The following is a 14,964-nucleotide window of genomic DNA, read 5'->3' as shown; positions in this document are numbered from 1 at the left end:
AGCTCTGACCCAAAGCAGCGCTCGGGCTGTGGAGAGGGATGGAGATGCGCTTGTTGAGAGAAGCAAGTGATCTGCCGTTGTCTTGGGTTGTTAGCCCGAAAGATTAGGAGCCTGGCTGGGTCTCAGCATGCCAGTGTGGCTTGGGCCTTATGTCTGGGCAGTTCGGGGCTCTTTAGCCAGAGAAGCATGGCTCTCGGGTGTGCTGGGGGAAGGGGTGGAAAAAGGGGGGCAGCTGTCTGGGTTGGGGCGCCAGAACTGGGGACGTCACAGAAGCAGGAAGTCTCTTGTCCTCCACCTGGAAGGAGAAGGCGATGGAGGTCAGCGCTTGCCGCCTCAACCTCACAGTGAGCCTTGTCAGGCTCAACTCCTTTCTGGCATGAAGGCGAATTGCTCCAGCTGAGTTAGGAAGCCCAGGTCTCTTGACAAAGGGCGCTGGGATTCCCACTAGCAACAAATAAGGCGTGTGCTCTTCTGTCCAGCTGGGCCCGGAGTCCCCATGCTGTCTGGAGATACCAGTCAGTCAGGTCGCAGTGAGAAGAGACCATTCTCCATAAAGTACCTAGCCCGAGATCTGCTTCCTTTCCTGCTGGCCTGACACTTTCTTCCCCCATGGTACCATAGGAGTGCCATGGTAACTAGGTGTCTCTTAGAAGGTGATGCCACCTGAGTGTCCAGTCAGGGCAGCCTCTAGGTCCTCAGGAGGCCGAGAGTCTCCTTTTTGCAGAGTGTTCACAGAGGAAGCCCTACCACAGAAGAGCCCAGGCTGAGAGGCCAACAGGGTGGTGGTGGGGGGTGGGGATACCCTGCTCCCTCAGCAGCAGAGACCAGCAGGGGCCAGGGCTTCCTCAAGATCACTTAACACACGCTGTGAAGGCCAGGGAAGTTGAGTCTCTGTGGAAAGTGAGAGAGGGAAGGGCTCCAGAACAGTGGATCTCAGCCTTCCTAGAGCTGGGACCCGTCAGCACAGTTCATGCTGTGGTGACCCAACCGTAGGGTTATTCCATTGCTACTTCATAACCGCCATTTTGCTGCTGTTATGATCCGTGATATAAATATCTGATATGCAGGGTGTCTGATAGGCGACCCCTGTGAAAGGATCACTTGACCCCTACAAGGGGTTGAGACCCACAGGTTGAGTCCACTGGTCTAGAGTCTTCTCACTGACAGAATGCCCAGGGTGCTACAGAAAAATCACCTGTCACAGCCAGGACAGGAACAGTCATGACGAAAGATAATCAGCTGCTGTCAGCAGCGGCGGAGTCAATGCACGGGCCAGGCTGAGGCAGCTACAGCAGTCGGCTGTCAGTGGTCTTCAGACAAACGAACGAATAATAGACCAGCAAAGAGCAAGGCTAGAAAAACAACGGGGAAGGCCCAATACCACAGGAAAGCAGAAAAACGAATAAAACGGCTTCCCGAGGGCTCAGCAGTCAGGCGGGGTGGCAGGCTGTGTGCTCTGATCTCAGAAGATCGATGGGACAGTTTGCACCCAGGACTAGTCAATAGGATTTACCCAGTCTGAACCACAGAGATCAAAGTAGATTAAACATGAAGCAAGCAAAACAGGAAGTGGAGCCTTGGGGATTTGTGGACTAATGAGCTACTCAATCAACATCTAACATCTGTGCCATTGGAGGGTCAGGACGAGGATGAGAGAGTGGAGCTGACAGTGGGGACACACGCTGGGAAAAGCACAAGCAGAACTAACTTACTAACTTGGTGTGTGTGTGGGCGAGCATGCCTCAGCACATGTGGAGGTCAGAGGACAGCCTAGAGGAGTTGGTTCACCTTCCACCGTCTGGGTCACGGGGAGCAAACTCAAGTCATTGAGTGTTTTTACCACAGAGCCATCTCACCCTACGGTGTCATCTTAAGATGATGTCTTTGGGCTGACGAGACGACTCAGAGGGTAAAGGTCTTGCCTGGTGACCTGAGTTCAATCTCTGGGACCCACATGGAGGAGGAAGAGTCAGTTCCTCGAAGCTGTCTTTGGACCTTCGCGTGTCGTGGTCTGCCTGAGCCTTCTCCCCCACATCTGACACACGCGGTAATGATAAATAAGAAGACTAAAGCGTGCACGCAAAGAAGCAGCGCCTAGCGCTGCGTTTCTGTTCGTTCACTCAAATGATGGCGCGTTTCCTGCTTGTCACAGTCAATGCTGCGGGGCAGAGGAGGTTGCTACAAGCACACGTTCTACGGCATCGAGAGCCATCGCTGCATGGAGGCCACCCCCAGTTTGGCATGTGCAAATAAGTGTGTCTTCTGTTGGCGGTAAGTGGGGGCGCACAGGGTGGTGACCAGATGCTGCGCACTGCCCTGGGTGTGCCAGACGCAGCCCCTGTGCTGTGGCGCGGTCTCCAGGAAATTCCTCAGAGGCATGTCAGCCCATGTAGTCCTGTCGTTAGGGTGTTAACCGAATTTGTATTTAAACATTACAGCTAGGGGCTGGAGAATGGCTTAGTGGGTAAGAGCACTTTCCGCTCTGAGAGAGGACTGAGTTTAGCTCCGAGCTGTCACATGGGCAGTTCACACTGACTTGGAACTCTAGCTCTAGCGAGATAGGATGCTCTCTTCTGGTCTTCAGAAGTCATCTGTACATTTACGTAACCACACACAGATATACACAGAGAAACATCATAACTGGAAGAAATGATGCCCATATGTTTTGCCTATTCTAAGGAACAGTGAAGAAAAAAGAACTTGCCGAAGACTAAGAAGTGCTGTGGGTGTGGCCCAGGTGGTAGAGTGTTTGTCTCTCATGCATGAAGCCCTTGGTTCCATTCCCAACACTTCAGAAACCACACATGGTGGTCCACACCGTAACTCCAGCACTGGGAATATGGGGGCTGGAGGATCAGAAACTCAAGGCTATCCTCAATTCCCTAGGGAATTTGAGGCCAGCCTGGGCTACGTGGGAGTCTGTCTCAAAATGAAAGTCTGGAGTGCAGAACTAAAAGCCACACCCACTCTTCCTGAGAAACTCAGTGTTTGGTGTAGGTTGTCCCTTCTAACCCGTGAGCGCCTCTGCTCTCCTCGTGTGGTTTAGGAATGGTCAGTCCACAGGTCACCTCATGCTGGTGTCAGGATTCAGTTAGCATGGCTAACAGCAGGAAAGAGGAGCTGGAGGTGGCTCAGCAGAAGCATTTATTCCCTTTCCGGAGGACCAGAGTTTGCTTTTCTGCACCCATGTTGGGCCATTCACAGCTGTCCATAATTCCAGCCTCTGGGGATCTGATACCCTGTCCTGGGCTTCTTGGACACCTCAACACAGGTGCACATACACCCACAGACATGCCTATACATAAGTAATCAGAATCAGGTTAGTGTGTTTGGTCTACCTGTACCTGACATTGACTCTGAGCTGAGAGCTGAGCAGGTTGCCAAGGGACCTCTAGGACCTCTCTCCGCTCATCTCTGCCATGTGCCGTGACTCAAAGTAGGGAGAATCTTTTGAACAGAGGGGCTTTTATCAGACCACCAACTCTGGCTTTCTGTTGGATGGGCTGTGTTGTCACAGCAGATGCGGAGGCCTTAGCACTCCACATTGTGTTTACAGGCACCACACCAATCCTGTGGGCACTGAATGGCGGTGGAAGATGGACCAGCCAGAACTGATTGTGAAGGAAGCCATCGAGAACCATCAGAATATGATTAAACAGTTCAAAGGTATTTGCCTGCTTGTTTGTTTATTTCTTTTTCTTTTTCTGAGGCAGTCTTATTCATCTCAGGCTGGCCTTGAACCTGCTACTTGGTGGAGCATGACCTTGGCGCTCTGATCCTCCTGCCTCTGTCTCCAGAGTGCTGTGGTTACAGGTGTATATATCACCACAGATGGTTTTATCCCTGCTGAGGATGGAAGCAGGGCCTCAGATTGCTAGGCAAACATTTCACCAGTTCCACCAGCCGAGCCATATCCTCTCTGAAAAGGAATGCTAATCCAGTCGGCACCGCCTGGATCCGCATGATGGAAGATAGCTTCTTTCCCTCTTCCGGTGGGATTTTTGTCTTTGCCATGCGGGGTCTTTTTTTTTTTTTTTTTTTTTTTAAATATTTATTTATTTATTTAGTATACAATATTCTGTCTGTGTGTATGTCTGCAGGCCAGAAGATGGCACCAGACCCATTACAGATGGTTGTGAGCCACCATGTGGTTGCTGGGAATTGAACTCAGAACCTTTGGAAGAGCAGGCAATGCTCTTAACCACTGAGCCATCTCTCAAGCCCGCCATGCGGGGTCTTTACAAACACCATGGCTAGCAGAGTGGACCTGTGAAAGATAAGGCCGTTCAGTTCAGCACGACTCGACTCAGTAAGTGGTGTTTCAGACTTCTAGAGTCTGACCCTGAGCAGTTTATTTTAGTCATATTGAGCACAGCACAATTTGGAAAGAGTTTCCTGGTGATAGGGAACTCAGTCCCATGTGCACAGCAAAGCTTAAGACATGGCTGTATGGGAACAGTAGTAACATACAGTGACTTCTTCCATAAAGTTGGGTCCCATAGAGTAACTGAGGAAGCGGGCTCAAGATAAACAAGCTCACGACAGGGTCTGGGGGAGGATTTTGTGTGGCCTGGCCACAAGACAACAGAAATGGTCACCAGGCTATTCACCGCCTCTGTTCCTAGCCTTCTGGTTGGAAATAGGTTTATATCTCGTCCTTTGGAGATACAACCCTGTGTGTTTAACATTCCTGTTTCCCCTGTGCTTATTCATCCGTGAGCACAAGGATCCACATGTCTCCTACTCTACTTTAAGTCTTTGTGGAGGCCAAACCATGATAGATGTATTTGATGTATATTTTGGCCCTTGTAACTTTTTTATTTCCATTAGATGGAAGAATTAAACAATTCCAGGCACAGCTTAGTCTCTTGTGAGACACGGCTCGAAGTTTCTCTTAGAGATAACTTGCCTTCATTCCTCAAAGCCTTTGCTCTTGCTTCATGGTGATCATGAGGTGGCTGTGTGAACTGAACTGATACTTTGGTTTGTGGACATTTTTTGTGGGGCTAGAGAGAGGGGCTCAGCGGTTTGGTGTGTGCCCCTGAGGTGTGTTCCCATCACCTGCTTCAGGTGGCTTACAGCCCCCTCCCCCACTCCAGTTCTGGGGCTCTGGTGCCCTCTTCTGGCCTCTGCAGGTACTAACTATACTTATGTGCACATACCTCTTCTCCCCCAGACACACAACCATACTCATAATTAAAAATGAAAATGAGGTAGATGTGGTAGTACACACCTGTAATCCCAGCACGCAGGAAGGAGGTGGAGGCATATGGATCTCTGGATTTAAAGGCCAGGCTGGAGTTCTAGGCCTCGTTACATAGTGAGTCTGAGAAAAAAAAAATAGTAATCACATTAAAAAAAAAAAGATATGGTCATTGAGGTGGAGTTGTCTGGGAAAGGGTTTCCGAGTGAATGGCCCGTGAGAAGTGGGCGCTCTTAATAAAATATCTTCCACATTTCCCACATTGAGGTGGCAGAAGCTCTGCCCTTCATTTTCTAGCTTCCCAGCTCGGTTCTGCCAAATACTTAAATATATTTGGCTCCACTGGCGAGCGCTGGCTCCAGACCCTCCTGTGAGTCAGAGCCATCTGGGGCTGCTCACACGCCGACGGCTGCTCCTTCCAGAGAGGAAGTCTAGTGAGCCGCAGCCTGTGAATGTACAATTCTTTCTCTTCTTGTTTGCTTTCTCTTCTCTTCTATTTTTGAGAAGTGGGTCTTGCTGTGTAGCTCAGGCTGGCCTTGAACTGACCCTCCTGAGTACTGGAATGGCAGATAGGAGTCGCTGTGGCCAGCACCTGTGTGCTTCTCACAGGATTCCAGGAGTCTGTGCTGTTGAACTTGGGTGCATGATTGAAGCCTGCTGTGGGCAGATGGGTGGTCTTGCAGCTCGATGGCTTTGTATGACGTGTCCTCCAAGGCCCCTGTCTGTGCATGGGCAGCCCCCATCCATCCCCACGCAGATATGTGACCGGGAGGGGAGGGAACAGCAGAACAGCCCAAGAGTGAACCACTGTTTCCTTGAGGATGGCTGGAAGGTGATCCATTTCCAACAGAGGTGACTAGTGTTCACCCACAACATAAACGTGCCTGCACTGGGGGAGAGAGAGAGAAACTGGACTCTTAGCCATGGAGACAATGTCCTGTCTGGAATCCAGCTGACTGCTTTGACTTCTGCTCAGTTTCTGCTCGACACTGTGAGCCCCTGTCCCTTTGTCTGTTTGTATCTTGCTATGTATGCTTTTACTATGGTTTGCTGTCTACCTGATAAACTCACTTAGAACTGTAAGTACAGCCATCCACGTAGCTCATCCTCTGTAGAATAGTGAATGACAGCTGTCAGTGATGATGAATTGACATTTCTTAAATCTTTGTGGTCTTGACTCCTCCAGCACCAAGGTCTTCAGTTTCTTTTCATATGTAGCAGCAACAACAACAACAAAAAAAGCCAAAACAAAAAAAATGAATAAAAGTTCTTTTGTTATATGAATATCTTCATAGGCCAGGTGTGTGGTATGTGCCTTTGGTCCCAGCACATGTAGACTCTGAGTTCAAGACCATCCTGGTCTATGTAGTGAGTTTCAGGCCAGCCAAGGCTATGTAGTAAGATCCTGTTTCAAACAAAACAAAAACAAATCTTTATAAGTCCTAGTCACTGTTTTTTTTTTTTTTTTTTTTTTTGAAAATCAGGGGATTTGTTTCTCCTTTGGGTTTTCTCAGGTGACTCTTTTATTCCATGAATTTTAAAAATGATTTATTTTTGTTTTATGTGTATAGGTGTTTTTATTTGCATTTGTATCTGTTCACTATGGGCATGCAATACTTACAGAGGCCAGAAGAGGGTGTCAGACAACGTGGATTGGAATTACACACTCTTGCTAGCTGTAGTTAGGGTACTGGGAACCAAACCCAGATTTTGCAAGAGCAATAAGTGCTTCTAACTGCTGAGCCATCTCTCCAGTCCTGTAACTAATTTTTAAAAATGCTATGTTTGTGTTTGTGTGTCTGTGTCTGTTTATATGTAGCTGTGTGAGTGTGTGTGTGTGTGTGTCATGGCATACGTGTGGAAACCAGAGGATAACTCATGGAGACAGTTCTCCTACCTTTACATGGCTTGTGGTTTAAATGCAGGTTGCCAGGCTTGTTACCTGCCGAGCCATCTTGCTGACTCAGTTGTCGTTGTGAAACAAGGTCTTATGCCGCTCTGGCTGACTGGAACTCACTGTGTAGACCAGACTGGCCTCGAACTCAGGGATCTGCCTGCCTCTGCCTTCTGAGTGTTGAGACTAAAGTCTGCGCCAGCTTGCTTTAGTTATTTATTTGATAAATTCTCACCATGTAGGCCAGGCTGTTGTTGAACTGCATCCTCCTGCCTCAGCTTCCCGCCAAATGCTGGGATTCCAGACGTGCATCCAGGTTCACAGCTTGCCCTTAAAGATGAAGCTCTGGTCTCCCTGGGTCTGAACTGTCCCTGGAGACTGGCCTGGAGGGAGCTTATTTCCTGAGGTGTAGAGTAATACACAGGCCTCAGGGATCGCTGCTCCTCTCCCTGCCCCACCGTACCCACGGCTCCAGACACCGCACCAAAAGGAGATGTGTGCTCACCTCCTTGTTAGAACTATGCCCTTTCCTAAGTCAACAATAGGAGAAGCTGATTGGGAGACATCAGAATAGGGTTGTTGCCTGCATGTGTGTCTGCCCCGCTGTCTCCCTGCAGGAGATTGAGGCAGGATGGTGAGTTTGAGACTTGCCTCATAAAACTGAAAAAAGAGGTGGGTGGAGGGGACAGAGACAGAGAAGGGAAGAGAGGGAGCATATTAGTGTCATTTAGGCTCTGCAGATTAATATGGCATTTGTATGCTGTAACCAGAAATTCTCAGAAACAGTTTTTCTTCTTCCGCTTCATTCTCCTCCTCCTCTTTATCACCCGCCATGCATATCCATTCTTGAGGTCCTCCTTTCTCCTCTTAGCAGCTGTCGGTGCTCCTCCACCCAGCCTATCTCTACAGCTACACTCTTAGATAGCACGTCAGCCTGGAGGTGTGGCTCAGCCAGGAGAGGGCTTGCCTGGCACGCTTGAAGCCCTGGGCTCCAGCCCTAGACTGGGTGTGGTGGCACACACTTGTTATCCCAGCACTGGGGAAGTGGAGGCAGTAGGATCAGGAGTTCAAAGCCATCCTTGGCTGTATATTAAATCCAAGGCCTGTCTGGGCTAGATGTGGCCATGTCTCAAAAACAAAGAAACATACCCCAACAACAACCGAAAGAATGTCTTTTATCCTGACTTGAGATTCTTTGTTTTCTAGAGCAGCTCCCCACCCTGCTGGGGAGGCACCCACTCCTTCCAGTAGGCCTGGCCGCTCAGCTCATGATTTTGCTTTTGAGGTCATGGGTCTTGTTGCCCATTGTCTCTGGTTTTCTAACATTAGCACACTGACCAGCCTAGAGCCGTTTTGTGTGTGTGTGTGTGTGTTTTTTTTTTTTCCTTCTTCAGATGCTTCCCTTCTGTGCTCTGGGTTGGGTGGGCAATCATTGTCTCTTCAGCTCCTCCACCCAGGTATTAGCTGGCTTTCTTCTCACGCCTCTTGTTGGCATCTTTATACACATGCACAATTAACCGCACATTGATCAAAAGTGGGTCAGGACTTCAATGCAGCTCCCTGCTGAACATCACCCTGATGGGCGGACACAGTCTTGGGGAGTGAGCCCTGGGTCACGAAGTGGGCGACTGCACTGTTGAGAACGTCCTGGGTCCTGGGTTAAGATGCAGATGAAATAGACACTTGTTGCTAGCGTTCCTGTTTATACTTAGAACAGACACACAAAAGGCTGCTGAAGGCCACGCCGGTCAGCGGCACGGAGGTGCAGAGAGCGTGTGCAGCTTGCTTCCTTGTTCTGTCCTTTATGATAGAAAATCCTGACTGCCCAGACTGGAATTGCCGAGGGTTTTAAGCTGCCATGTGGGTACTCAGACCAAATCCAGGTCTGTGGCAGGAGCAGTAAGTACTCTGAACCTCTGAGCCATCTCTCCAGTCCCTGTCTTCTGAAAGTGATTTATGAAAGGGGTGGGGAGTGGCAGAACACAAAAGTCTGACGTTGTAGGAGCCGAGGAGATAGTTCAGTGCTTGTTGTACAAGCTGATGCCCTGAGTTCAATCCCCACAAACCACAAAAGAAATCTGGGCACAGTGGCATGCGCATATCATCCCAGTGCTGGGGAGACAGAGGCAGATGGATCTTTGGGGCTTTGCTTCCTCGGCATCTACAGGCTGTGAGAGACCCTGTTTCTATATGAGGGCCGGTGCCTGAGGAATGAAGATGTTGCCCTCTGATCTTACATGTGCACCAATGCAAACACGTGCACACACCTGACATTGTGAAGTCTCCATCAAATGTTTGTCATGGCTGTCGCTCCCAGCAAGATGTTTAGCCAGGACCTCTATCATTGTGAGAACAAAGAAGAGAATGTTTCATTTCCTATTAGCCCCGACTTCAGATATGGGAGATACTTGAGCCAGGCATGGTGATGTACTCACCTGGTACTCAGGAGGCTGAGGCAGGAGGATAGCAGGTTCCAGAACACCTTGGGCTTCATAGTTTGAAGCCAGCTTGGATTTCACAGTAAGACCCTGTCCAAAGTAACCAAGAAGAAATAAGAATATTGTGTTGGGAGCAGTGTGTCATTGTGCCATGCTGTGTTCGTGTGGCCCGTTCTAACATCAGGTGAACCCTGAAGCCCTGCTTCAGTTCGCTCCTTAGTTCATCTGATGAACTTTCTGGTGACGATTCAGGATGAGGAAGCTGGCGGGGATGAGGGAGCGGTGCAGAAGTTGCTTAGCAACATCCAAACTGGGAAAACTCGGAAGGGTTAAGATTTTGTAAATTGGAGTGTGTGTGTGTGTGTGTGTGTGTGTGTGTGTGTGTGCTGTTTCTGGAAACCATTCTCTCTTTTAGAGTCGTTTAGAGCCCACGTTTGCACACTTCGTATACACTCAGCTGTCTGACAGACGGTTCAGCTTCATGTCTGACTTTTAACACTCTGCGTACTTCCCCTTTCTATGTCACTCGGGATTCTGGTTACCTTGTCGGTTTGGTTGCTGCTTTTGTCTCTTGGTCAGGGTTCGGTTGCTCTGCCCACACACTCTAAACCGCACTGTGGGCCTCCTTATTCTCTCCTGCACGTGTCTGGTCAGCAGAACCCGTGCTGGTGGTACCTTCCACATAGACTCAGCTCACACCACACTAGCCATGTTCCTGGTCCCTCAACTCTCACCGTCTTGCTCCGTGTCACCAGCAAGCCTTCATTTTTACTTATTTATTTTTGTTTTGTTTGTGTGTGTGTGTGTGCTGCCTCCCAGTCTCGTGTAGCTCAGGCTGGCCTCCCACTCACCATGTAGCTGAGGAGAACATTGAAATTGTGGCCCTTTGGCCTCCTCCTCCCAAATGCTAGGGTTATAGGTGTGCACCCCAGTGCCTGATGGGCAAGCACTTGGCCAGCTGAGCCGCATCCGCAGCCCCTAGTTTCATTCTTGTTCATGTTCTCCCTCTCCAGTCACCGTGTTAAGCACTGGCTGGGGAAGAGAAGGCCAGAGCCCTTGGGTACTGGACTGGCCTCCGTAGAGTCAGATTTGAGCCCGGTGCCTCTGCCTAGTCCCGCAAGGCCTAGCCAGCACTTCCTTGTTCCCCAGGCGGAGTCGGAGGCTGATCCACCTTCTCTTCTGCTGCTCACGGGGAGTTTAAAGTTAACCAGGCTCGTTAGGCTCAGCGCTAGGTTGTCTTGGCAACATAGACTGAGTTTAAGGATCAAGTTTTATTTAAAACTTGGATTTATTTGAGTTAAATCTTAGATTTCGATAACGCAAGAAAAACTCTCCCTCAGAAATCCTGATAGGAAGTGCACATGCAGAGTGTCAGGCACACAGATGCCATCTGTCACTTTTAGCTTTTTGACCTGCCTTGCGGTGATTAGATCCCAGGAGGGGGTGGGGGCGCGGAACTTCATGTTTTTATTTCCAAGTACATTTTCTGTTCTTGGTTATTGTTGGGGTGGTAGTGGCAATACTCACTGATTGTGTATGTGTGTTTGTACACGTGTGTGTGCTCGAGCTCACAAGCAGTTGTCCTTCCTCAGGCTCTGCTCATCCTGTTATTTTTATTTTATTTTATTTTTTTGGTTTGTTTGTTTTGAGATAGGGACCTGAAACTTACCAAGTAGGTGAGGCTGGCTGACATTGAGCCAGGCACTCTCCTGTCTCTGCATCCCCAGCGTTTTGTTTTCTTGGGACCGAGTCTCACTATGTAGTCCTGGCTATCCAAGAATGTGCTTGGTAGACCAGGCTGGCTTCAAACTCAGCTGAGACCCACCTGCCTCTGCCTCTTGAGTGCTGGGATTAAAGGCCTGTTCTCACTACCACCTGGTGAGAATTGAGTTTTAAGGTGGGTGTGGTGGCTTGCTCCTGTAATCACGGCTCTGGGGCTGAGGCAGGAGCATTCTGGTCCAGCCTGGGCCACAAAGTGAGCTCCCATTTCAAAAAATAGGGAAGGAGGGGGCTGGAGAAATGGCTCAGAGGTTAAGAGCATTGCCTGCTCTTCCAAAGGTTCTGAGTTCAATTCCCAGCAACCACATGGTGGCTCACAACCATCTGTAATGAGATCTGACGCCCTTTGGCAAGCATATACAGGCAGAATGTTGTATACATGAATGAATGAATGAATGAATGAATGAATGAATAAATAAATAAATAAATAAACCTTAAAAAAATAGGGAAGGAGTTTCCGCTAAAATTGCAGCGCCATTGGTGGCGGAAGTGTCGCGCTGTGTCTGTGCCTTGCTCTGACTTGGCTCTTCCCTGGGTTCTCAGGTGTGCCAGGGCTTAAGGCAGAGCGTTTTGAAGAGGGGATGGAGGTCAAGCACTGTGCGTTGTCACTTGTGGGGGAGCCCATAATGTACCCAGAGATCAACCGGCTTTTGAAGCTGCTCCACCAGCAAGGGATCTCCAGCTTCCTCGTCACCAATGCACAATTCCCCGAGGAAATCAGGTGAGCTGCCTGGCGTCTCAGCCTAGGTGAGGCTAGAGGCACTCATTCCTTCTTCTGAAGCGTGGGTGTGGTGGCTCAGTGCTCTTCACATAAGGTGTGTGTGCCGGGTGCATTTCCTGTCCTTTGGAGATTCCTCTAGTGACCTGGGGATGCAGGTGGCCCGTTGATCCAGACACGACACAGTTAGGAGTTTCCACCTGCGTGAGCGCGTGGCAGAACTCATGAGGAGACCCTGTCCAACTGCAACGCCGTGGCTGCAAGTCTCAGACTAGGCTTTGTTTCATCTTCCCATTAAAACCTAGTGTTCAAAGATGGACCAGGTTCAAATAATTAGTGTGATGTTTCAGCTTATTAGACTTCCCTCTTGTGTCGCATTCTGAAGTCACTGTGGCTGGGCTGTAGCTCAGGGGTGGAGTCTTCCCTAACTGCACATGGCCTTAGCTTCCATTCCTAGCTCTGCCAGAAAGAAAACAAAATAGGTGCTCTGGACATGTGGGCCGGATGGACCCTTCTAGACCAGAGCAGTGCTGAGCTGTCTCTTCCAGACGATAGATTGTATGTCATGGGGTCTGATGGAGGCAGTATTTTCTCTTGTGTTTCCTTTTTCATTACCAAGGAACCTCACACCAGTTACTCAGTTGTACGTGAGCGTGGACGCCAGCACCAAAGACAGCCTGAAGAAGATCGACCGCCCGCTCTTCAAAGATTTCTGGCAACGGTTCCTAGACAGTTTGAAAGCTTTAGCTGCAAAGGTAAGAGTTCTGACGTCATCCTAAAAAGGAGTAAATAAGGAAGGGAAATGAATGGAGTTGTGTTTACTTCGTCTTTCTTTAAAATACGGAAAGATTAAAATACTTGCTTTTCTTTTGGATTTTTCTTTATATTATTTTTTGAAAATTTATGTGTGTGAGTGTTTGCCTGCTTGTATACTGTGTGCATGCCTTGTACATTGAGCTGAGAAGAGGGTATGAGGCCCTGGCCGTGCGGGTGACAGGGACTGAATCTGGGCCTCTACGAGAGCAACTAATGCTCCAAGGCACAGAGCCGTCTTTTCAGAGCCAGAGGAGGGTAGCAGGCAGTTGTGAGCTCCCCATGTGGATGCTGGACGGCAAACTTGTGCAGGAGCAGCAAGTACTGCTGACTGCTAAGCCCTCTCCAGTCTTACACCTTCAGTTTTTAAGTATTTATTATTATTGGGTGATATGCGTGTATGGGCGCATACCAAGGCATGAAGACAGTATTTGGGGTTGGCTCTCTCCTTCTACTTCGTTGAGGAAGGATTTCTCAATTTTACCCATTGAGCCTTACTGGCTTTCTGGCTTACTTACTTTCTGGCTCAGAAAATCTTCAGATTTTTTTGAGGTGTAAAGGGCATTTCCCATGTGATGACTCTTACCAGGTTTCTCTTTAGTGTGTTGACTTTATGTCCATTTGATGTTTTCTTCCTGTCATGCATTTAAAAAGAATAACATCGCCACAAGGTCCATAGTACAGTGTGCTGGGTAGCAGCATACAGCGTGCCTACTTGGGATGTCAACAGACAACCTTCGTTTAAGTATAAAGCTGATTTCCAGACATTTTTGGAATTGAGTATGTGAGCTCCTGAGTAACCGAGTGTCAGTGTGAGCTCCTGAGTAACCGAGTGTCAGTGTGAGCTCCTGAGTGTCGGTGTAGGCTCCTGAGTAACCGAGTGTCGGTGTGAGCTCCTGAGTAATTTGAAGTCAGAGCATCTGATTTTAATGTCTTGGGACTGGGGAGATGTCTGAGTGGTTAGAAGCCTGCACTGCTCTTGCAGAGGAAGGGACGTCAGTTCCCAGCAGTTCCCAGCTACCTGCACCTCTAGTTCCAGGAGATCTGATGTCTCTTCTGGTTCCTGTGGGCACTTGCACTCTTATGCACTTTTGCACATGCGTGCATGTGTACACACACACACACAGTCATACAAACATACATGTAAATAATAGTACAAATCTTTTTAAAAAAGTTTTAATGTCTTCTTGGAAATAGTTGTCCCTTGTGTGTACTCTTTTTTTCCTTTCTCATTGTGCTGTGAATTGAAGCTGAGACCATATATATGTTTGGCAAGTCCTTTGTCACTGAATTTTATGCCCCAGGTATTTAGCTCTCTGTGAATTCAAGGCCAGCCAGGGACACATAGTGAGACCCTGTTCCCCTCAAAACAAAACAAAAAAATAAAACCCCCAAACCCAAAAGCAACATTAGCTTGGCAAACTCCAGGTGCTGGGATGGCTTGAGGGAGTTATATCACATACTCGCTAAGGGAGTGTTCTATACGAGTTACTATTTGTTTGCGTGTGTCTGTATGCAGGCCAGAGGTCAACCTCAGAGGCTGCTCCCCAGGTTATTTTGAGGCAGTCTTTCATTGACCTGAGACCCTACATTGGTCAGAGTTTCTATAGCATTAGGGTTCCAGGCACACATCACCACATCTAGTTCTTTTGTGTGTTCTGGGGGTCAAACTCAGGTGTTCCCTGCTTGTACAGCAAGCATTCTACAGACTTTAGGCATCTTTCCAACCTGTGCCTACTGTTTAAACTAACCAGTCTTTGCAGTGGCCCACTATTCACGCAGATGAACATTTAATAGCTGCCTTGCTCATCTCTGACCTTGAAAATGTTAAGGGCTGAATGTTGAACCTGAGGGCTAATAAAGAGAGCTACAAAGAAGCGAGTAAAGAAATGAGATGTGATCTTTATTTTTTTCTTTTTTGAGACAAAGTTTCTCTGTGTAGCCCTGACTATCCAGGAACTTGCTTTATAGACCAGGCTGGTCTCCTACTCAGAGATCCTCCTGCCTCTGCCTCCTGAGTACTGGGATTAAAGGCCCGTGCCACCACTGCCCGGCTGTAACTTTAATTAACTTTCATTTTAAAGCTATTTTTAGTTTTATTGTGTGTGTGTGTGTGTGT

The 14,964-nt window shown here is 48.6% G+C and overlaps 1 protein-coding gene across 2 annotated transcripts in view; it reads left to right on the top strand.

The window, feature by feature from the left end:
• Window positions 1-14,964, top strand: part of LOC126504186 (S-adenosyl-L-methionine-dependent tRNA 4-demethylwyosine synthase TYW1) — a 77,905-nt gene that overhangs the window by 22,779 nt on the left and 40,162 nt on the right. For both annotated transcript variants that reach the window (XM_050146269.1, XM_050146268.1), the window contains exons 10-13: window positions 2,153-2,271; window positions 3,557-3,666; window positions 11,858-12,035; window positions 12,652-12,787. In XM_050146269.1, the coding sequence (XP_050002226.1) occupies window positions 2,153-2,271; window positions 3,557-3,666; window positions 11,858-12,035; window positions 12,652-12,787 (543 nt within the window). The remainder of the gene's footprint in view (window positions 1-2,152; window positions 2,272-3,556; window positions 3,667-11,857; window positions 12,036-12,651; window positions 12,788-14,964) is intronic.

This window comes from Alexandromys fortis, unplaced genomic scaffold (genome assembly GCF_014885135.2).
Source record: "Alexandromys fortis isolate MF-2015 unplaced genomic scaffold, M_Fortis_MF-2015_v1.1 scaffold_56, whole genome shotgun sequence".
Classification (NCBI taxonomy): domain Eukaryota; kingdom Metazoa; phylum Chordata; class Mammalia; order Rodentia; family Cricetidae; genus Alexandromys; species Alexandromys fortis.
This window is presented reverse-complemented; position numbering and strand designations above follow the sequence as displayed.